The 22,663-nt window shown below is 38.6% G+C and overlaps 3 protein-coding genes across 8 annotated transcripts in view; 2 read left to right on the top strand and 1 right to left on the bottom strand.

Moving 5' to 3' along the window:
* Window positions 1-16,383, top strand: part of LOC133657299 (calpain-1 catalytic subunit-like) — a 27,079-nt gene extending 10,696 nt beyond the window's left edge. For both annotated transcript variants that reach the window (XM_062058454.1, XM_062058453.1), the window contains 19 exons: window positions 1,352-1,470; window positions 1,548-1,681; window positions 1,835-2,003; window positions 3,367-3,450; window positions 3,524-3,609; window positions 3,690-3,764; window positions 5,522-5,682; window positions 5,754-5,923; window positions 6,010-6,021; window positions 6,380-6,591; window positions 6,676-6,715; window positions 6,802-6,867; window positions 9,578-9,635; window positions 9,780-9,844; window positions 9,947-10,015; window positions 10,089-10,167; window positions 10,250-10,363; window positions 10,445-10,503; window positions 15,603-16,383. In XM_062058454.1, coding sequence (XP_061914438.1) covers window positions 1,352-1,470; window positions 1,548-1,681; window positions 1,835-2,003; window positions 3,367-3,450; window positions 3,524-3,609; window positions 3,690-3,764; window positions 5,522-5,682; window positions 5,754-5,923; window positions 6,010-6,021; window positions 6,380-6,591; window positions 6,676-6,715; window positions 6,802-6,867; window positions 9,578-9,635; window positions 9,780-9,844; window positions 9,947-10,015; window positions 10,089-10,167; window positions 10,250-10,363; window positions 10,445-10,503; window positions 15,603-15,629 — 1,799 coding nt within the window. In that variant the 3' untranslated portion in view covers window positions 15,630-16,383. The remainder of the gene's footprint in view (window positions 1-1,351; window positions 1,471-1,547; window positions 1,682-1,834; window positions 2,004-3,366; window positions 3,451-3,523; window positions 3,610-3,689; window positions 3,765-5,521; window positions 5,683-5,753; window positions 5,924-6,009; window positions 6,022-6,379; window positions 6,592-6,675; window positions 6,716-6,801; window positions 6,868-9,577; window positions 9,636-9,779; window positions 9,845-9,946; window positions 10,016-10,088; window positions 10,168-10,249; window positions 10,364-10,444; window positions 10,504-15,602) is intronic.
* On the bottom strand, window positions 16,162-22,663 carry mrpl14 (mitochondrial ribosomal protein L14). 3 transcript variants are annotated; one of them, XM_062058458.1, is made up of 3 exons: window positions 22,560-22,663; window positions 21,589-21,682; window positions 16,162-16,928 (listed from the first exon to the last, which is right to left on the bottom strand). In XM_062058458.1, exons 2-3 carry the CDS (start codon window positions 21,666-21,668, stop codon window positions 16,562-16,564), a joined length of 447 nt encoding a protein of 148 aa, XP_061914442.1. In that variant the 5' UTR covers window positions 21,669-21,682; window positions 22,560-22,663; the 3' UTR covers window positions 16,162-16,561. The 3 variants fall into 3 exon arrangements, with proteins under 3 accessions (XP_061914442.1, XP_061914441.1, XP_061914439.1); XM_062058457.1 differs by lacking the exon at window positions 22,560-22,663 and adding an exon at window positions 21,996-22,153 and having other exon boundaries at window positions 16,165-16,928; XM_062058455.1 differs by lacking the exon at window positions 22,560-22,663 and adding an exon at window positions 21,886-21,999 and having other exon boundaries at window positions 16,165-16,928.
* LOC133657296 (CSC1-like protein 2) overlaps window positions 22,153-22,663 on the top strand; it is a 29,304-nt gene continuing 28,793 nt past the window's right edge. For 2 of the 3 annotated variants that reach the window (XM_062058452.1, XM_062058451.1), the window contains exon 1: window positions 22,153-22,572. The gene's annotated coding sequence lies outside the window, so the exon portion shown is untranslated. The remainder of the gene's footprint in view (window positions 22,573-22,663) is intronic. The other variant, XM_062058450.1, reaches the window with a different exon arrangement.

Below are 22,663 nucleotides of genomic sequence, written 5' to 3'. Positions count from 1 at the left end.
TTGATAGTCCGCAATTACTGAATGTGTAACACGCTGAATATTACATTTTAGTAATGCATAAAGAAGGTTAAAAAAATGTCATGCAGCAAAACAAATATGATTAACTCGTACAACACGTAATGTACAGAATATCAGAAGCTTTTATTCCCATTGAAATATCAAATATTACATGATCAAACATCTTTGACAATCAAAGTATGATCGTAACAATCCACATTTTGTGTTACTAATGCGTAAATCTGGTATCTACACATGGAGGTGTAGCTCCTCCTCTGAATGCAAGTGCTCCTACAGCAGGAATACAAATTATATATTCTTACAAAATACAAATTCTGGCAAGACTCATTGCTGGTCATTTTTTGTATTGTCTTTAAAAGCTTGTTTTTTGTCCTTTTTGTGTTGAAGTGAAGTGAAGTGAATTACATTTATATAGCGCTTTTTCTCAAGTGACTCAAAGCGCTTTACATAGTGAAACCCAATATCTAAGTTACATTCAAACCAGTGTGGGTGGCACTGGGAGCAGGTGGGTAAAGTGTCTTGCCCAAGGACACAACGGCAGTGACTAGGATGGCGGAAGCGGGGATCGAACCTGCAACCCTCAAGTTGCTGGCACGGCCGCTCTACCAACCGAGCTATACCGCTGGTTGAGCTGTTTAAAAAAGGATAATGTGTAAAAAATAAATAATTAAAGTAAAGTAATTGTCCAGTCATGGTATTAAAACTTGAAAATGATCTGTCAAGGGTTGGTTTTTGGCTGAGACCAGAGATTTCGGCCTGGAAAAAATTGGTGACCACTGATGTAGACAAAAAGTCTGAGTCTGTCTGCCTAAAGCCAAATATTTTTTAGAGTGTTGCATATTGTTCCAATGTGTGGCACCTTGAGACAAGAATATGTTGATTGACAGTCTAAAAGTAACATGTCTTCCTTCAGTCGTTATTTTTGCAGTTTTATGCATTTTCATGATTAGAAAATAAAAAAATCACAAATCGAATCGCAATCGCAATTTTAGAGAGAAAAATGGCAATTAGGTTTTTTCCTCAAAATCGTGCAGCCTCATTGGCCATGAGATCATTGGACATGTCTTTTTTATGGTTAAAACAAAAAGATGAGCAAAAAACATGAAAAGCAAAACAAATATGTTTAGTACAAATGAAAGTCTGTGATTCCAAAATTCAGTAAATGCTTTATTCACATAAGCCACAAAGCGGATTAGAAGCAGACAATAATTGGACAGCTGCTGTTATTTACATTTTTTAAAAACGTATCATATATAACTTAAAACTACCAGGAGGCCGATTAATTGAACAATGGCGTTGAGCATTTACTGTAATTTAATTTCCTGCCTTGTAGGAGACTGCTGGCTCTTGGCAGCTATTGGCTCTCTCACCCTAAACGATAAGCTGCTTCACCGTGTTGTACCACATGGCCAGTCCTTCCAAGATAACTATGCTGGAATTTTCCACTTTCAGGTACATTAGGGATATACATTTTTCCTTTTTTGTGTCGACTGGTGGATGTCGTTGATAACTTTGAATTGTTTTAATAGTTCTGGCAGTTTGGCGACTGGGTAGATGTTGTCATAGATGATCGACTGCCTGTCAAAGAGAGCGAGCTGATGTTTGTCCATTCTGCGGAGGGCAATGAGTTCTGGAGTGCCTTGCTGGAGAAAGCTTATGCCAAGTAGGTATTTTAGAAGCATGCGCCGGCTTTAAATTATTAAGCTGAGTGCATGTACTGTAAGTACGAAGTGTAAATCTCAACGCATCAGGAAGTGCTGCAGTTTCCCGTCAATATTGATGAGCAGTAAGAGTATTTTGTTTTTCTTTCTATCAGGCTGAATGGCTCCTATGAGGCTCTGTCGGGAGGAAGCACCACTGAAGGTTTCGAGGACTTCACAGGGGGTGTGTCTGAGAGTTACGATCTCGGTAAAGCTCCGAGAGATCTGTACAAGATCATGGGCAAAGCTTTAGAGAGGGGCTCTCTGCTGGGCTGCTCAATTGATGTAAGTGTTCAACTATAATGTTGCCTTCCAGGAAACTAGGCCATCAGAAATGTCAAACTTTGGTTAATTGACGCACTCTCAAAATTAGGCTTGTGGCAAATCAGCGCTCCAGCTTTACCAAGATAATGTAACAATGCGATGTCATACAACCATTAGTTTAAGTGTTGTTTTTAGTTGTGTATAATTAAATAATTGCTACTTTTGGTGGTAATGTGACACTCATAGTACTGTAAGAATGGTTAGAGTAATGCATCCTAAAAATATAATTGTGGCCTATATTGTTATTTGTAAGAGATGGAGATGTGGTGGTGATCCAACAGTAATTTGTTTTGTTTTTTTATTTGTTGAAGTTTGCCAATGCGGCCCGGCTGCATGTTGATTTTTATATGGTCCGCAGGCCAGGTGTTGGACACATGTTGACGAGCTCTTACCTTTTTACTTCACCTACATGGAAATTAGTATGGTTATGTATTCCTCTTTGTATTAAGTTATTCAATAAAATGTATTGTTATTTACAGTTTCAAAGGGCACACACAAAATGATTGTGTTTGTTAGCCATGTTTTGGTTTACTTTTGATTAAACGTTTTGAGGACCTTTTTAAACGGCACGTGAGCTATTTAGTTACTTTCCAGCAGTTTGAACTAAAAGTATGAAAAACACTAAAAAATACAAGCGCATGTTTCTCGAGTGCACTTTGAAGATCAATCCTTGTGTTGTTGATCATGTGGTATACTGAGCTGCACATTAATAATTAAAATACATTTTTATCTCCTTCAATAGAGTGACTACATAAGCAGTTTACATTTAATAGGTGTGATTGGGGAATTTATTTTCCCATATTCGTTTTGTGTGCAAAGCCTACCCCAGTATATATTAGTGGCACAGTCTATCCCTTATTCCACCTCGATGAACCTGCTCGAAAAGCAAATACAGTGGCTCTTTCTGTTTTGGGTTTGGCCTCAATGAAGTTTAGTTATTTTAGCTTTTTATTGACTTTAAATGTTTACAAATGTCTGTTGTGAGTTGCTCCCATTTCCAAAAAAACAATGATTAATTCAATCGAAAATACAATGACTCCCACTGGACTCACACAATCGGTTCTATGCAGTAATACTGTGGTTTTTATATTAATTATGCATTTGATTTATTATGCATGGGTGGTGGCTGCTTCCGGTCCATGTTGCATGATTGTTGACTTAAGGCGTTATGGAGTGAGATTTACGCCTGTTATCTATCAAGCAGACCTTCTGTAAATTAGTCTCATAGCTTTACACTGAAGCTGTTGCCATTCACATTGAAAACACTTTCACAATGTTTCTTTCCAAGTTAATTCACACTCTGTGTATAATTTTTTCATAACAGATCACAAGTGCTTTTGACATGGAAGCTGTAACATTCAAGAAGCTGGTGAAAGGCCATGCCTATTCAGTCACTGGATTGAAAGAGGTACGCCTGCATGAAACGCAGCGGTTGTTTGCATTCAAGGTTGGAGGTTACCCATCATTTCGTTGCCACACAGGTGGACTACCGTGGAAGACTGGAGCATTTAATCCGAATTCGTAATCCTTGGGGCCAGGTGGAGTGGACCGGCGCCTGGAGTGACAAGTAAATCAATCTATATTGATGTTGTTCCTTTTTATTCAACGGTTATCCTATCATATGATGTTGACCACTTCTCTGTTTAGTTCCCCCGAATGGGAAAAAATTGACCCATCCGAACGAGAGGACCTGCATCTGAGGATGGAAGATGGGGAGTTCTGGTAAGTGTTACTGTAAAATAAAAAAGTATGAGTATGTTTTATACGAACAACTAATATTAAATATTAGATTGAGGTTAGGATTAGTGTTGGTCTTTAAAGGGCAGAGAACTATTTTTGGTCATTTAAGTCAAAAAGGGACAAGTGGTACAAAAAGGATGGATGGATGGGCTTCACTGGAAGGCAATAAACCCATGACATGAACCCATGAAAAAATAAAAAGTATGCCGATATATCATTTTTACCTCCACCTAGTGGCGAAAAATGCATAAGGCAAGAGGTAGGGTTTTCCCCCCATGAGTAAGTTTGATTGATAATAAACACAATCACGCAAAAACTAAGGCATACTTTTTCTTTTTTTAAACATGAACATGATGTTAAAGTTTTTTAATAAATACCTTGAATGCATACATATTATTTTCCTTCTTGCGCCTCTTTGACACCATAACACCATTTACACCATTTAAATTAAAATGAATACTGTATTTAATTGTGGTAATCAAATTAAATCCACATCTGCACTGTTTAATCTGAATTTAAAATGTAATTGTTTGATTTACATGACACTGGGAATAGAACTATAATTGTATAACATTTGTCCATTCTTGTCAGATGATTAATGCCATAAACATAATTACTACTAGGTACCTGTACACAAAAATCAGGGGAGTTACGGTAGTGTAGTGTGATGGCACAAATGAACCTGAGTGCAAAGCAGTGTGGCTGTGGGCCGTCATAGTTAATCTACTTTCACATTTATACATGTCATAATGTAAAGGAAACTGTCCTTTGCCAGAAATCCTCCTTGTTCTCATAAAATGCTGATACTATCTTTCCACATTGACTGTACCAGTAGTTTTGTGCTCAGTCCTGTGATAAATAGTATGTCAATTATTACTAGGGATGTCCGATAATGGCTTTTTGCCGATATCCTATATGCCGATATTGTCCAACTCTTTAATTACCGATACCGATATCAACCGATACCGATATATACAGTCGTGGAATTAACACATTATTATGCCTAATTTGGACAACCAGGTATGGTGAAGATAAGGTACTTTTTAAAAAAATGAATCAAATAAAATAAGATAAATAAATTAAAAACATTTTATTGCATAAAAAAGAAAGTAAAACAATATAAAAACAGTTACATAGAAACTAGTAATTAATGAAAATTTGTAAAATTAACTGTTAAAGGTCAGTATTATTAGTGGACCAGCAGCACGCACAATCATGTGTGCTTACGGACTGTATCCCTTGCAGACTGTATTGATATATGTTGATATATAATGTAGGAACCAGAATATTAATAACAGAAAGAAACAACCCTTATGTGTGAATGAGTGTAAATGGGGGAGGGAGGTTTTTTGGGTTGGTGCACTAATTGTAAGTGTATCTTGTGTTTTTTATGTGGATTTAATAAAAAAAATTAAAAAACCGATACTGATAATAACAAAACCGATACTGATAATTTCCGATATTACATTTTAACGCATTTATCGGCTGATAATATCGGCAGACCGATATTATCGGACATCTCTAATTATTACAAATATTTTTTAGTCCTTTAATGTCTGGACATTTTTTTGAAGTTTAAAACGAGTGCCTTTATAAAGGGTTAAACAAGTGTAAGTCCACAGTTATGTTTTTTTCCTTCTAACAGATGGGTATTGATATCCTCATTTACAGAATAGATCAATTCTAAAAAGTCATCATACTCATTTTGACTGCAATTCTATCATCTTCCTTTCATCCAGGATGGCCTTCAGTGAGTTTCTCAGGCAGTTTTCCCGTCTTGAAATCTGCAACCTGACCCCTGACGCTCTAAAGGAGGACACTCTGAGCCACTGGAACACCATCAAGTTTCACGGCACATGGAGGAAAGGCAGCACCTCCGGAGGCTGCAGGAACCATCCTAGTGAGCCCTGTTTCTTACACAAGCTTCTTTCTAAGTAGATGATCTTCACATCAGCGCCGCAACTCTTGCAGACACATTCTGGATCAACCCTCAGTACAAGATCACATTGCTGGAGGAAGATGACGACCCAGAGGATGAGGACGTCGCCTGTAGTTTTTTGGTAGCTCTGATGCAGAAGGACCGCCGTAAGTATCGGCGCCAAGGTCAGGATATGCACACCATCGGCTTTGCGCTGTACGAGGTAAGAGTGGCGACGATTATAGTGTTGCTCTCGGTGTTATTAATTCGACTTAATGTTCCATTTTTGTCTTTTATGTGTTCTTGCAGATTCCAGAGGAGGTAAGCCAGCATCAATAGTGTCATAAAGACTTTGATTACAGAGTGTTTATTGTTGTGTTTGTAGTTTGCAAGAGTATCCAAGTAAAATATTGAGTAACCTTACTTAAAATATTAAAGACTTCTCCTAATATAATCTAGTGCAGTTTTACGCTTCTGAAAACTCCAACAGCTATGTCATTAAATAATATCTCTTTATAGTAATTAGATGTTGGATATTTAAAATATATATATTTTTTTGTAAATAACCGCTTTGAATTTGATTAATTTCATACAGTTTATCTAAATAAATAAAAAAGTCCATCCAGTGCGTGTGATTGTAAATGATGAATTGACCTACCTAGTTTCCTCCTTCCTTCAGTTTCGAGGCTGCCAGAATGTTCATCTGAAAAAGAATTTCTTCCTGAGCAATCAATCGTGCGCTCGCTCCGAGACTTTCATTAACCTGCGGGAGGTGAGCACACGACTGCGTCTTCCTCCCGGAGAGTACCTTATCGTTCCCTCCACCTTTGAGCCGGGTAAAGAGGCCGACTTTGTGCTCCGAGTCTTCACTGAGAAGCAATCCGAAACGGAGTATGTGTTTTTTCCTCACCGTTTTGCTTCAAAAGACATTCTCTACGCATAGACAGCAAATAATAATTTAATTGTTACTTGCAGAGAGCTTGATGATGAAATCTCTGCGGATTTCGGAGAAGACGTATGTGATACACATCGGAAGGAATTTTACCAGATCTGATAATTTACTACATAATGTTGTTAAATATTAAACTACTTTCCCTACAGGATGAAGTTACTGAAGATGACATTGATGAATCCTTTAAATCAATGTTTGCCCAACTAGCAGGAGAGGTAGGCTTTAACACATTTGTCATTTTGTTACTACTCACATGTACAGTATATTATTACAGTGGTACCTCAACTTCAGAGTGCCCCAACTTACGAGTGTTTTGAGATGGGAGCTGTCTCTTGGCTAATTGTTATGTTTTAAGTTGCAAGTAAAAATTTGTGTTACAGTGAACCCCGTAATTCCAGACCAAAACATCTGGTCTTACTCGCTAGCATTAGCTTATAGCTAGAGATGGACACAACTTTGTTTTCCAGTAATGAGAAGGAAGAAAGGGAGTGTAAAGGACGCTGCTGTAAAGAGGCAGATGTTAATTTATTGAATTAAAGAAAAAATCAAAAACATAACAGAGGGTGTCGCCAACTTCTAACGCCAACCTTGAATGTTGAAATAATATACAAACTGCAAACATATTTATCCATGAAAATATGGAGAAGCTGCTGATGGTGTGTTGACAGTCCTTTGTTCAAGATACATTCTGTACATTATCATATTACATTCAATTGTACATTCAATTGTATTGTCTTTTATTAGGGCTGTCAAACCATTAAAATATTTAATCGCGATTAGTAGCTGGGATAGTCTCCAGCACCCCCCATGACTGTGAGAAGGACCTGCGGTAGGAAAGGGATGGATGGATAGCAGCAGTTTAAAGTTAAAGTTAAAGTACCAATGATTGTCACACACACACTAGGTGTGGTGAAATTTGTCCTCTGCATTTGACCCATCCCCTTGTTCACCCCATGGGAGGTGTGGGGAGCAGTGGGCAGCAGCGGTGCCGCGCCCGTGAATCATTTTTGGTGATTTAACCCCCAATTCCAACCCTTGATGCTGAGTGCCAAGCAGGGAGGTAATGTGTCCCATTTTTATAGTCTTTGGTATGACTCGGCCGGGGTTTGAACTCACAACCTACCGATCTCAGGGCGGACACTCTAACCACTAGGCCACTGAGTTTGTACATAGTTAACTCAAAATTAATTGCGATTGATCACAAATATAATTTTTGTGGTGTTCAGATACCAGTTTCACACACTAATAACACAAAATATGGATTGTTATGATCATGGTTTGATTGTTAAAGATGTTTGCTAATGTAATCTGTGATATTTCTACCTAAATAAATGTCTCATACTCTGTACATCACATCTTGTACAAGTTAAGTTAATTCATATTTCTGCATGACAATATCTTAACCTTCTCTATTTATGAATAAAACGTAATATTCAGCCTGCTAAACCTTCAATGAGTACAGGTTGTAAAATAATATACACTTCATGTCAATCTGCCAGAAAACATGTATTTAGGAAAAATATCACAGATTACATTACAAAACATCTTTCATGCTGGTAATGTAAGACGATTTTAATTTTGTTACGGTAGTTAGACCGGATTTGATGCATAGCACTATTATTGTGAAGCCAGAACTGCGTGATTGGTATGACAAGAGGTGTCTTGACATGTTTTGACGATGTGAAAGTCTCATATAAAAATGACTCTAGACATCCTGCTTACCGTCTTTTCTCGTGAGCTTTTATTCCATTTTACTTAAGCAGTTAGTGTGGGGCGGGGTGGCTCGGTTGGTAGAGTGGCCGTGCCAGCAACATGAGGGTTCCAGGTTTGATTCCTGCTTCCTAGTCCTAGTCACTGCTGTTGTGTCCTCGGGCAAGACACTTAACCATCTTCTCCCAGTGCCACCAACACTGGGTTAAATGTAGCTTAAAGATGTATATATTGGGTTTAACTATGTAAAGCGCTTTGAGTCGGGCAGCACGGTGGGAGAGGGGTTAGTGCATCTGCCTCACAATACGAAGGTCCTGGGTTCGATCCTGCGCTCGGGATCTTTCTGTGTGGGGTTTGCATGTTCTCCCTGTGACTGCGTGGGTTCCCTCCGGGTACTCCGGCTTCCTCCCACCTCCAAAAACATGCACCTGGGGATAGGTTGATTGGCAACACTAAATAGTCCCTAGTGTGTGGATGTTGTCTGTCTATCAGTGTTGGCCCTGCAGTGAGGTGGCGACTTGTCCAGGGTGTACCCCGCCTTCCGCCCGAATGCAGCTGAGATAGGCTCCAGCACCCCCTGCAACTCCGTAAGGGACAAGCGGTAGAAAATGGATGGATGGAAGCGCTTTGAGTCACTAAAAAAATGCTATATAAATAAAATTCACTATCTACATCTAATGTTATCAGTGCACTCAACCGTAATCCTAACATGGAAGTGAAGCTCCACCTCTCTGCAAGCGGCAAAGTGCGCTATCAGGCAGTTCTTCCAATGATGTCGTCTCACGGTGATCGAAGATAAAATTGTCTTTTCATGTCAGGAGAACGACCTGCCATGGCTTTGAACAGGAGATTTCCATAATGTCCCCTTTTCTTTGTGCATTTCTGTTGTGCATTTTTATGTTATAGAAACATATAGCATATAGTTATCGTGTTAACTTTGACAGGCCTATTTTTTATACAATATTTTTTTATCAAAAAAGTTAGTTTCTCTTGTTAAAATTATGTTTTGGGGGGCTAAGCACTTATTAAATTGATTTTAGTTGAGTTGCGATACAATTGTTTTGTGTTAAGAGCTCTGTCACAGAACCAATTCAGCTTGTAAGCATGTATTATCATTATTACTATTATGCATATTATATAACATTTGCACAGTTATGCTGGTACCATGTGTAAGGCAGAGTAATTTTTAAATAAAATCATTTATATGTCTGCCAGGACATGGAGATTTCCATTCGGGAGCTGAGGACCATTCTAAACAGAGTCATGTGCCGTCGTGAGTTTTGTTTATATTTTCAGTGATGGATTGGTAGCGTAAGACTTGACAATGCATCTGTAGCCTGTTTCCATTGTAGTGTATATAATGTATTTCCTGGAAGGAATGTGTACCTCCACTTATGGTAAGTTTGTTTTGTTTTAGACAAAGATCTGAAGACGGATGGCTTTAGTATGGAATCATGCAGAACCATGGTCAACCTCATGGATGTATCCTCAGGAATGAATACGAAAGCATGTTTACTGTGACTGTGTTAAAATGTTAGCGTTGTACTGATTGCTGTTAAATACCATAACACCATGTTTTATCAGAAGGATGGAAGTGCTCGTCTGGGGCTGTTGGAGTTCCAGATTCTTTGGAATAAGATCCGAAAGTGGCTGGTTAGTGTTAATGTTAAATGTGCGTGACAAGCATTTTAACTACACTGACCATATGTTTATATTTTATTTACAGCTTGTTTTTAGACAGTTCGATCTTGACAAGTCTGGTGCAATGAGTTCATATGAAATGCGACTGGCTGTGGAGGGAGCAGGTGCAAATGTTCACTCTTTTTTTCATATATTAAATAATTATTCTTATATTACCTTTTATATGATTGTCCCCATCCTTTGCAGGTTTTAAACTAAACAACAAACTGAACCAGATTCTTGTAGCCCGGTATGCAGAGAATGAGATGATTGACTTTGATAACTTCATCTGTTGCTTAGTGAAGCTTGAGGCCATGTTCAGTGAGTGCCAGCCGTCATGTTATTTTACACATGCGGACACATTTTTTCGAGCAAGTAACTTATTAATGACATTTTCCACAGGGTCTTTCAAGCAGTTTGACAAAGAGACATCAGGAGTGGCTGAACTGACTCTAACAGAGGTACGTTTTATTTTTACGGTCCATTTTTATTGTTTAATGTATTTTGTCATTTCTTTCATTTATTTTGAACACAAAAAACAAACCTAGCCTCTCTAATACAATATGTTTAAAAAAAAAAACAACAATAGTAAAAAAAATATTAACAAAACATAGTGTGTGTCCAAAAAGGAGCAGGAAGAAGCAAAGGCTTATAATGTCCTGCCTCGCCACTCTGATATGATATTAATATTAATCTGCTCCTTTATCATCAAAACAATACACCACAACCTTTTTTAATATTTGGTCTATAAATACAGGATACATATCATATATAAATATATCCATGATGAGTCACAATAAACCCAATATCATTTCATCAAATGTAGTTAATATACACTATCGTTCAAAAGTTTGGGGTCACCCAAAAATTTTGTGGAATAGCCTTCATTTCTAAGAACAAGAATAGACTGTCGAGTTTCAGATGAAAGTTCTCTTTTTCTGGCCATTTTGAGCGTTTAATTGACCCCACAAATGTGATGCTCCAGAAACTCAATCTGCTCAAAGGAAGGTCAGTTTTGTAGCTTCTGTAACGAGTCAAACTGTTTTCAGATGTGTGAACATGATTGCACAAGGGTTTTCTAATAATCAATTAGCCTTCTGAGCCAATGATCAAACACATTGTACCATTAGAACACTGGAGTGATAGTTGCTGGAAATGGGCCTCTATACACCTATGTAGATATTGCACCAAAAACCAGACATTTGCAGCTAGAATAGTCATTTACCACATTAGCAATGTATAGAGTGTATTTCTTTAAAGTTAAGACTAGTTTAAAGTTATTTTCATTGAAAAATAAGGACATTTCAATGTGACCTCAAACTTTTGAACGGTAGTGTAAATACATTAGAACCTTAAAGAGAAACTGCACTTTTTTTTTAAAATATTGCCTCTCTTTCACAATCATTATGAAAGACATGACAAAGAATGGATTTTTTAAAAAGCATCCCAACTTGTAAATAAAAGTCCGCTTATTCTCTTTTTCGCCCATAAAATCCAACAAAAAACCATTCAAAAACCGCCAACTATACTACATTTACATTTTGTGACTTGAATATTAACCAAGTATTAGTGATATTGTTACTCTAACCGCTAACGCAGACGAACAATATAGTGACTTCCGTGTCTCCCTTTGTTTACATCATCGAGTGGTCTGCTGCTTTCTCGCTTCATTGCTCCCTGTAAGTTTATTCTAGATCATAAACCATGCATCTCACCTGGGCATGAGACATCTGAGTAGGTATTCCGAGAAGTTGGTACACTTTGACAGCGATTTAGGACCCAAAACTGGCAAGGACGACAAGAAAAGACGCGTGTTCCCCCCGACCCCCCACCCCCTTTCTTTGTGAGGATTATGAGACATTTTTCATCTAAATGGGAATATATGAACATCCTAGCAGTCTGCGTCCTAATGACGGCAGACTTTGCACAGTAAGTGATGTTTTATTATGTTTGTTGGCTCTCATGAAATATGCAGTGAGTAATAATCAGTATTGGGAAAACAATGTAAACATTGTGATGTGTTTTTTAAATTAATGCACATCAGGGGGCGGCATGGCGTAGTAGGTAGAGCGCCCGTGTCAGAAACCTGAGGGTTGCAGGTTCGCTCCCCGCCTCTTACCATGCCGTTGTGTCCTTGGGCAGGACACTTCACCCTTGCCCTCGGTGCCGCTCACACCGGTGAATGAATGTTGAATGAATGATAGGTGGTGGTCGGAGGGGCCGTAGGCGCAAATTGGCAGCCACGCTTCTGTCAGTCTACCCCAGGGCAGTTGTGGCTATGAAAGTAGCTTACCACCACCAGGTGTGAATGAATGATGAGTTTTTAACATGTAAAGCGACTTTGGGTACTTAGAAAAGCGCTATATAAATCCCAGGTATTATTATTATTATTATATGCTTAAAATGATCAAAATACGTAAATATTAAAAGTTATTATAGATGTGCCTGTTACTACATTACATATACACTACCGTTCAAAAGTTTGGGGTCACATTGAAATGTCCTTATTTTTGAAGGAAAAGCACTGTAATTTTCAATGAAGATAACTTTAAACTAGTCTTAACTTTAAAGAAATACACTGTATACATTGCTAATGTGGTAAATGACTATTCTAGCTGCAAATGTCTGGTTTTTGGTGCAATATCTACATAGGTGTATAGAGGCCCATTTCCAGCAACTATCACTCCAGTGTTCTAATGGTACAATGTGTTTGCTCATTGGCTCAGAAGGCTAATTGATGATTAGAAAACCCTTGTGCAATCATGTTCACACATCTGAAAACAGTTTAGCTCGTTACAGAAGCTACAAAACTGACCTTCCTTTGAGCAGATTGAGTTTCTGGAGCATCACATTTGTGGGGTCAATTAAACGCTCAAAATGGCCAGAAAAAGAGAACTTTCATTTGAAACTCGACAGTCTATTCTTGTTTTTAGAAATGAAGGCTATTCCACAAAATTGTTTGGGTGACCCCAAACTTTTGAACGGTAGTGTATATTTACAAACCCCGTTTCCATATGAGTTGGGAAATTGTGTTATATGTAAATATAAACGGAATACAATGATTTGCAAATCCTTTTCAACCCATATTCAATTGAATGCACTACAAAGACAAGATATTTGATGTTCAAACTCATAAACTTTATTTTTTTTTTGCAAATAATTAACTTAGAATTTCATGGCTGCAACACGTGCCAAAGTAGTTGGGAAAGGGCATGTTCACCACTGTGTTACATGGCCTTTCCTTTTAACAACACTCAGTAAACGTGTGGGAACTGAGGAGACACACTTTTTAAGCTTCTCAGGTGGAATTCTTTCCCATTCTTGCTTGATGTACAGCTTAACATCATCGAGTGTTAATGCGCCACACATTTTCAATGGGAGACAGTTCTGGACTACAGGCAGGCCAGTCTAGTACCCGCACTCTTTTACTATGAAGCCACGTGGCTTGGCATTGTCTTGCTGAAATAAGCAGGGGCGTCCATGGTAACGTTGCTTGGATGGCAACATATGTTGCTCCAAAACCTGTATGTACCTTTCAGCATTAATGGCGCCTTCACAGATGTGTAAGTTACCCATGTCTTGGGCACGAATACACCCCCATACCATCACAGATGCTGGCTTTTACACTTTGCGCCTATAACAATCCGGATGGTTCTTTTCCTCTTTGGTCCGGAGGACACGACGTCCACAGTTTCCAAAAACAATTTGAAATGTGGACTCGTCAGACCACAGAACACTTTTCCACTTTGTATCAGTCCATCTTAGATGAGCTCAGGCCCAGCGAAGCCGACGGCGTTTCTGGGTGTTGTTGATAAACGTTTTTTGCCTTGCATAGGAGAGTTTTAACTTGCACTTACAGATGTAGCGACCAACTGTAGTTACTGACAATGGGTTTCTGAAGTGTTCCTGAGCCCATGTGGTGATATCCTTTACACACTGATGTCGCTTGTTGATGCAGTACAGCCTGAGGGATCGAAGGTCACGGGCTTAGCTGCTTACGTGCAGTGATTTCTCCAGATTCTCTGAACCCTTTGATGATATTACGGACCGTAGATGGTGAAATCCCTAAATTCCTTGCAATAGCTGGTTGAGAAAGGTATTTCTTAAACTCTTCAACAATTTGCTCACGCATTTGTTGACAAAGTGGTGACCCTCGCCCCATCCTTGTTTGTGAATGACTGAACATTTCATGGAATCTACTTTTATACCCAATCATGGCACCCACCTGTTCCCAATTTGCCTGTTCACCTGTGGGATGTTCCAAATAAGTGTTTGATGAGCATTCCTCAACTTTATCAGTATTTATTGCCACCTTTCCCAACTTCTTTGTCACGTGTTGCTGGCATCAATTTCTAAAGTTAATGATTATTTGCACAAAAAAAATGTTTATCAGTTTGAACATCAAATATGTTGTCTTTGTAGCATATTCAACTAAATATGGGTTGAAAATGATTTGCAAATCATTGTATTCCATTTATATTTACATCTAACACAATTTCCAAGTCATGTATATAAAATCTCAATGTATATAAAGTCATGTATATAAAATCTCAATGGAGGTGTTTGGATGTTTTTTTTAAGGGCTTTAAAGGCAAAATTGCGCACCTCCATTATAAGTGAACTTTTGATTGCATTTATTTAATATTGAGAATGCAAAAAATAAAAAATAGCATCCATCGTCATGTCTTTCATGATTGTGAACAATAGGCAAAATTCCCCCAAAAAGTGCCGTTCCCCTTTAACATTTTGTTTCCTCCTCCTTGTGCCTATCAAAAACATGTTTTCATATTTATTTTTATATTTAATTATCATATAATTACTTTTAACTGTTTCTGTAACTCCCGAACAATTTTAGCCTGAGGTCATACAATATTGTATTCAAAGCGTCTTGCCTAACCCTAATCCTAAATTTGACAGTTTAAAAGTGCTTCGAGTAACCCTTACTTGTCATTTGTGTGTTAGTATTTTAAATGCTAATGAAAGGCCACACTGTAATTCTGCACATGGCCAACATCCGGCAGCAATGAAAAATTAAGGACACAGTAATATACTGTAAAACATGATTCTGGAATACATCTACATTCGTAGAATTTAAATTCAGCTTCCTTCAATTCAAACTGGAATTACAATTATACTTCCTGTAGATTAGATAGTACTTTATTAATTCCCGAGGGGAAATTGTATGCAACCTCAATTAATATTAAAAACAAGATTCAAATGCGGCCCTGCGATGAGGTGGCAACTTGTCCAGGGTGTACCCCGCCTTCCGCCCAAATGCAGCTGAGATAGGCTCCAGCACCCCCCGCGACCCCGAAAGGGACAAGCGGTAGAAATGGATGGATGGATGGAAATCGAATTGGAATCCCCAGTGTAATTCAGAAAGTTGCACAAACCTGCTCCCAACAGCGGAACAAATACATGCGGAAGATGATAGGTCATAAACAGACATATTACTGCTTTAACAATAAAAATGTCACTTTTTTCACATAACATTTAATAGTACCCTGCAACACTTACACCCAACGTTTCTCACTTTATCCCTCTCAAATCTCATTGCTAGTGGCTCTACATGACTATGTGTGGTTGAAGACAACTGTACACCTACCAGGTGAAGGACGGCATAGACTCAGCGCCCTGCAGACTGCCATGATTGTTTTAACGCTCAGCCTTGATAATCTAGTAACATTTCTCACTTAAGCATACCCAAAGTAGCAAAGAAGCTGTATACACACACACACATCCTTAAAGTCCTTTCAGGCCAGGTGTCTCCCAACAGACACTTAGAAACTATGCAAACCTAAAGTATGCAGCTTAACTGTCACCTATGTCCTGCACGAGTAATATGTATAGCCACAGAATCTCAAGTTATTTGCATGGAGATACCAAATAACATTCTATGTTTTGGGTTGGTGATCTTTAAAAAGCCTGCTAAATAAAATGTATTGAAACTTTAAATAGTGACTGTATGGGTTCTACTAACCAATATCATGTACTCATGTTAAGTTTTACCAACTCATTTTTTCAGCAGTGTTAATTCAAGTTTTCATCAGTAGATGGCAGTACAGACTTGATCTTGTGATTTATTCTCTATTAACAGGTTTTTTCTGTTCTGAAAACAAGCAGCTAATGTATGAAGTTTGACCTTAAGGTTTCATTTTGCACTGATTTTTTAGTTGAAGCTGCTAGCAAAGATGCCTCACATTGAGAAACACTGTCGCTAATATTCACAGGGATCATAATATTGAATGCCTTATACCTGTCATTAGCTATTAAAATGTGCCAGTTGTGTTTTGTGTTGAGAATGTGTGTTGTGCCTTCAATAAATATTACCATTAACATCACTCTTTTTCAAGTTTGTTCATTGTGTTCATCATAATATTAAGTTGACCTACATGCATTTACGGTAAAGGCCATATTTATTGTAAGCACAGAGAGCAGTGTCAACAAAACTTCAGCCTGTTACCATACATACAGTTATGGAATTCATAAAATGACTGATAAGTGGAGAAATCTGTCCTTTCAAACAAAAGAATTTGCGATTGCCAACACCTTTGAGTAGTCCCCTTCCAATTTACGTAAATGTGTGGGTAAGGGGACCTTGATCCTTGTTCCTGTCGGGTTCCCGTTTTCTTCGAGCAGAACGACATTATTTGAATCAAAGCGTGGAGTCATTGGTTTTCCGGGCATTTTGTGACCGACGATAAGCGCTGCCTTCTTCTGTCCTTTAATGGCCAGCAATACTTTATCTCCAACTTTTCCGATACCATTCTTGGTGTAGACATGGATCACTCTTGGCGGCCGACGGTATCCTGTACTTCCAAGTGTGCTGTTGTCCACAACTCTCACTCTGGTCATCTTCTGAATGGCAGCTGCCACAGCAGACAGACTATAAGGACAAGTACATTTAAGAGAGTTTATAGGACAGGATGCTGGGACAATAGTCACAATTGTATTCTATTTTGGCTTACTTGATTATTTAAAACATTTGTATTTCTTCCTTTTTCTTAACACTGTACAAGCTACAGTAGCCTTGTGCAATAATTAACTCATGTCCTTAATATTTTATTGATAACACTTTTTTCCTTCCCTTCATCACTGCTTAATCTATATCCACCATTTTTTGTGAATTATGTCTGTCAATTTTTTCACTCTTGGATCTATTTTTCTTAATATCTACTTTTTAAATTATATTTATTTCAATTCATTCCTATTATATCTACTCTTATGTTATTTTATATATTTTTTACTTGTATTTCTTAATTTTACTTAAACATTGCACAAGCTATACCAGGGATGTCAAACTCATTTTCATTGAGAGCCACATGGCAAGTTATGGCTGCCCTCAGAGGGCCGCTTGTAACAGTGAATAATATATAAATTACCCCATGATATTACACAATTATATATTTTTTTACATACACTAAAAAAAATATGTAGATTTTACAGTATAAAAACTGACAGCTCATTTGCCAAAATTTTACGGTAAAATTTACGATTTTTTTACAGCATATAAATGGAAAATGGAAAAACTGTACCACAGCTTTCACTGTAAAATCGGATTGTTTTACGGTTTATTACTGTACATGGAAAAACGTTACCACAGTTTTGTTTTTACCGTAAAAATGTTAACAGTGCACAATTTTATAGATAACTTGCTTTAAAATTACGGGTCAAGGCGATATTTAAGTACTTATTTTAATTTTAAAGCCAAAAATGTTTGGAATGTAATATTAGATCAAGTTAAAAATATGTTATATTCCTTGCAGTACATTATTATTTTCTGTCAAAATAGAAAGTTGACTACATTTACTGAAAAAAGACTTCCAAATTAATTCCAGGCTTTCGTGGGCCACATCTGGTACATTACTAATAACTCTTAGCTGGGGACACCCTACAACTACCTCTAAGGGTCCCTGCACCCCACTGTATGTATGTTTTAGTTTGCCTTTTTTTTTTTGGCCCACCCCTGTGTTATTCATTTCTCTGCCTACATTAAAGAAACGGCATCAATCTATGTCTTGACAAAAAAAACAATGACTTGTGTGTTTGGGAACAGTTGGTAGCGGTTATGTGCAGTAAACTTCTAATGAATTCAACTTCATGTGTGTTCCTAAATGTGTGTTGAACGTCTAAGATGAAGAGAGCAGTTATGATTTTGGTTTAGAGTAAACAACTAAAAACTAAGGTTTTGGGCATTGTTTTCTCCAAATGTATACATTTGTCAAAATAAGACAAGGACACACGTTATTGTGGACTTCCTGCACGTCATCGTCATCACTAAAGGAAAAATCTCATCTGCAGGAGAGAATCCCTCTACCATTTTGAAGTATGTTTTTTTTTGAGTGGTCAGCTTGAAGCATCCTTCTGTCTCTGACTCCCTTGTCGTCATGTGACATGAGTGCGTGAATATGATTTTGCTTCCTGGTTTTGATGACTCGCCTTATTTTGCCTCTGATTGGCCAGTCCGTAATATTTCGCCCTAGCCTTAGCCAATTGTGACTCATACGAACACCAACCAATCATGGATTTTGTCCGTATGTATGGATGTTCTAATTCATCCAGGTTATTGTATTTTCTCCTTATTTTTTGGCCTGGATTCACAGTCCATATTCTCTATTTTGCACCTTGTAGCGTTGATGTAAGTTCGCTACATGGAACTAAAAATAGCTAAGCTACTCGTTAAAAAAGTAGCAAAGCTACCGCCAAGCTACTAGAAAATGTAGTCAAGCTACGTAGCTTAGCTACATGTAGCGTGTTACTGCCCATCACTGCCTGCATGAATTATTTAGTGCAGTGGTTCTAAAACTTTTTTCACCAAGTACCATATCAGAAAAAAACTTGAGTTTGACAAGTGTGCTGTATACTGTACTTCTTTTCTTGTAACTCATTTGCTTATTAGTATTTATTTCTTCTTCACATACTCCATTCTTTTCTTTTTAATTATGTTTGAGTAGTATATAGTATAACAATATAAACACTTTGGAAAGCTATGCAACACACAATGTAAGTTGTACATATGTTGGTGCACAATCAAAATGATATTGTTAAAATACTCTTGATGGAATAAATTGCAAAAGAAAAATCACCATAACTCAGTGCATTTAGAAAGTCTTCACAGAGCTTAACTTTTTCCACATTTTGTTATGTTAGTCTTATTCCACAATGGAATAAATAAAATGTTATCCTCAATACCCCATAATGACAATGTGAAATCTTTTTTTTTTTTTTTTTACTGTACATAAGTATTCACAGCCTTTGTTCAATACTTTGTTGATGCACATTTGGCAGCAATTACAGGTTTTCATCCAAGGTGTGTCTGTAGATTGCGGTGTTCCTATTTATTCATATCTATCCTGACTAGTCTCCCAGTTTCTGCAGCTGAAAAACATCCCACAGCATGCTGCTGCCACCACCATGCTTCACTGTAGTGATGGTATTGGCCTGGTGAAGAGCAGTGCCTGGTTTCTTCCTCAAACATGACACCTTGCATTCACGCCAAAAAGATACATTTTTGTTTTACTAAGAAATGGCTTTTCTCTGGACAATATACCATATAGGCCTGATTAGTGGATTTCTGCAGAGGTGGTTGTCCTTCGGGATGGTTTTCCTCTCTCCACAGAGGAATGCTGTAGCTCTGAGAGTGACCATCAGGTTCTTGGTCACCTCCCTGAGTAGACCAACATTAATGCAGCAATGTACAGAGACATCCTGGATGAAAACCCAACGCTTCCCATTTAATCTGATGGAGCTTGAGAGGTGCTGCAAAGAGGAATGGGTGAAACTGCCCAAATATAGGCTTGCCAAGATTGTGGCATCGTATTCAAAAAGATTTGAGGCTGTAATTGCTGCCAAAGGTGCATCAACAAAGTATTGAGCAAAGGTTGTGAATACTTACAGTACGTGCATGTCATTTTTTAGTTTTTAAGTTTTAATACTACCTCAGTAGAAGCATTCAAGTCCCATCTTAAAACTCATTTGTATACACTAGCCTTTAAATAGACCCCCCTTTTAGACCAGTTGATCTGCCGTCTCTTTTCTGGTCTGCCCCCCTCTCCTGCGTGGAGAGGTTATTAGGTGACCACATTGTAAATAAATATTATAGTGGCTCACACTCATATTTATATATTAAATAATGTAAATAATTCAATGTATATACTCTGATGGTTAACTTGTGTGATGACTGTATTATGCTGATAGTATATATTTATACCATGAATTGATTAACGTGGACTTAAACAAGTTGAAAAACTTATTCGGGTGTTACCATTTAGTGGTCAATATTACGGAATATGTACTGTACTGTGCAATCTACTAATAAAAGTCTCAATCAATCAACATATGATTTGCTATACCGTATGTTCAAAGTCGGGACCCAGGGTGGACCACTCCTCTGTGCACCTGCGGTCCCCTCCAAGGTTTCTCATTGTATCCCATTAGGTTGAGTTTGTTCTTGCCCTGATGCGGGATCTCAGCCAAGGATGTCGTTGCGGCTTGTGCAGCCCTTTGAGACACTCGTGATTTAGGACTATATAAATAAACTTTGATTGATTGATTGAAACTTTTATTAGTAGATTGCACAGTACAGTATATATTCCGTACAATTGACCACTAAATGGTAACACTCGAATAAATTTTTCAACGTGTTTAAGTTGGGGTCCACGTTAATCAATTTATGAGTGTGAAGCACTTCCAAGTCCGAGTCCATGGTTCTCACCCGGAAAAGGGTGGAGTGCCATCTCCGGGATGGGGAGGAGATCTTGCCCCAAGTGGAGGAGTTCACGTACCTCGGAGTCTTGTTCACGAGTGAGGGAAGAGTTGATCGTGAGATCGACAGGTGGATCGGTGCGGCGTCTTCAGTAATGCGGGCGCTGTATCGATCCGTTGTGGTAAAGGAGCTGAGCCAGAAGGCAAAGCTCTCAATTTACCGGTCGACCTACGTTCCCATCCTCACCTATGGTCATGAGCTTTGGGTTATGACTGAAAGCACAAGATCACGGGTACAAGCGGCCGAAATGAGCTTCCTCCGCCGGGTGGCGGGGCTCTGCCATCCGGGGGGAGCTTTAAGTAAAGCCGCTGCTCCTCCACATCGAGAGGAGCCAGATGAGGTGGTTCGGGCATCTGGTCAGGATGCCACCCGAAGGTTAGGGCACGTCCGACCGGTAGGAGGCCACGGGGAAGACCCAGGACACGTTGGGAAGACTATGTCTCCTGGCTGGCCTGGGAACGCCTCGGGATCTCCCGGGAAGAGCTGGATGAAGTGGCTGGGGAGAGGGAAGTCTGGGCTTCCTTGATTAGGCTACTGCCCCCGCGACCCGACCTCGGATAAGGGGAAGAAGATCGATGGATGGATGGTATTCATTGATTGAATACATTTGATAAAATAAGAAAATAACATTTTCACATTGTCAACATAGGGTATTTTGTGTTGATTTTTTTGGTCAGAAATTATTAACATAAACAAAATGTGGAAACAGTGAAGCGCTGTGAATACATTCTGGATGCACTGTCAACGAAATGTTAATTTGTAAAATGACCAGAATATTTACCTGAATGCCTTCCGCTGCATTAAGCACGAATTTTCCATGATGAGCCCCAAGAGCGACTTTGAAAACAAATGCCTCGCCATCACTACCAGAAATGCTGTTTAGGAGGGAACAAGGACAATGTTAGCAGATCATCCAAGTATGTGGCTAATAATGTGCTGTAGTTAGCGCTCGCGAATTTGACGTGTACACAGTCTAGATAACCATCCAAATATGCTCACGGACAATTAAAACGTCACTAAATCCGAGTGTGAACAGCCCAATGTTGCGTTTATAGGAATATAGTTAGAATAGCGTTACCCTTCTTGCTCGGCCCATGCCAATGTCAAACGCGTGACGTCACTATTAAGCGCCCAGCACGAGCTCGCGGAGAAAAGTATAAAAACACGTATAATGTTGCAACCACACACCTTTTGTCTTCCTCTGGTTACTAAAACATGGAATTTCTCGCCACCAGTTATATGGACTGTACGGCTCAACTAGTATATTTTTTTAATCAAAAACGTATAGTAAATAACGCCATACGCATGCGCGTTGAGCCAACATAGAAATTGGCAGAGTAGAAATGAGTGAGCCGCTAAACCCGCATGCGAAGTTTTAATGGAGCTCTAGAGAACGAATATCTTTACGTCTCACCCTCACAACATGATTAGCGTCGCCGCCCGCTGGACTGCTGCTCCGTCTTGAGAGTTGTCCAACCGGCTGTCAGACAAACGTATTAGTCACAACGCTGACAAGTGTGACATTGTGAACAGCTTCATGTCGGACCCTTTGTTCAACTTTATTTAACGTTTAATCTGTACGGCCGAGGATGGGAGTTTTTTGTTTTTTTTACTTTTTATTTTTAAACACTAATTCGATGTAGTTCGTCGGTCTCCACCTGTCTTATGCTACATCAAGCAGCTAATAGCTAGCGTCAACGTTATGGTTGATTGCTAGCATTGACAAAGTTGACAGTTTTCGCCACAACTTACCTACTTTTGGAAGGTAAGTTTACCGGTCTGGAGTTTTGTTCGTTGACGCCGCTTTCCCAGATATTTTTTTAAAGTCAGAAGTTGAAGGTGTCCGTTTAGTTCTT

This window comes from Entelurus aequoreus, linkage group LG09 (genome assembly GCF_033978785.1).
Source record: "Entelurus aequoreus isolate RoL-2023_Sb linkage group LG09, RoL_Eaeq_v1.1, whole genome shotgun sequence".
In the NCBI taxonomy this organism is placed as follows: Eukaryota; Metazoa; Chordata; class Actinopteri; order Syngnathiformes; family Syngnathidae; genus Entelurus; species Entelurus aequoreus.
Note: the sequence above shows the minus strand (reverse complement) of the source record. Positions and strands in the feature narration are given on the sequence as shown.

Bases quoted from the DNA above. Each gene is read 5' to 3' on its own strand.
- mrpl14 (XM_062058458.1), bottom strand. From the start codon at position 21,668: ATGGCGAGGCATTTGTTTTCAAAGTCGCTCTTGGGGCTCATCATGGAA. The intron at 16,929-21,588 runs GTAAATATTCTG...TTGTCCTTATAG, and splicing joins ATGCAGCGGAAGGCATTCAG to TCTGTCTGCTGTGGCAGCTG.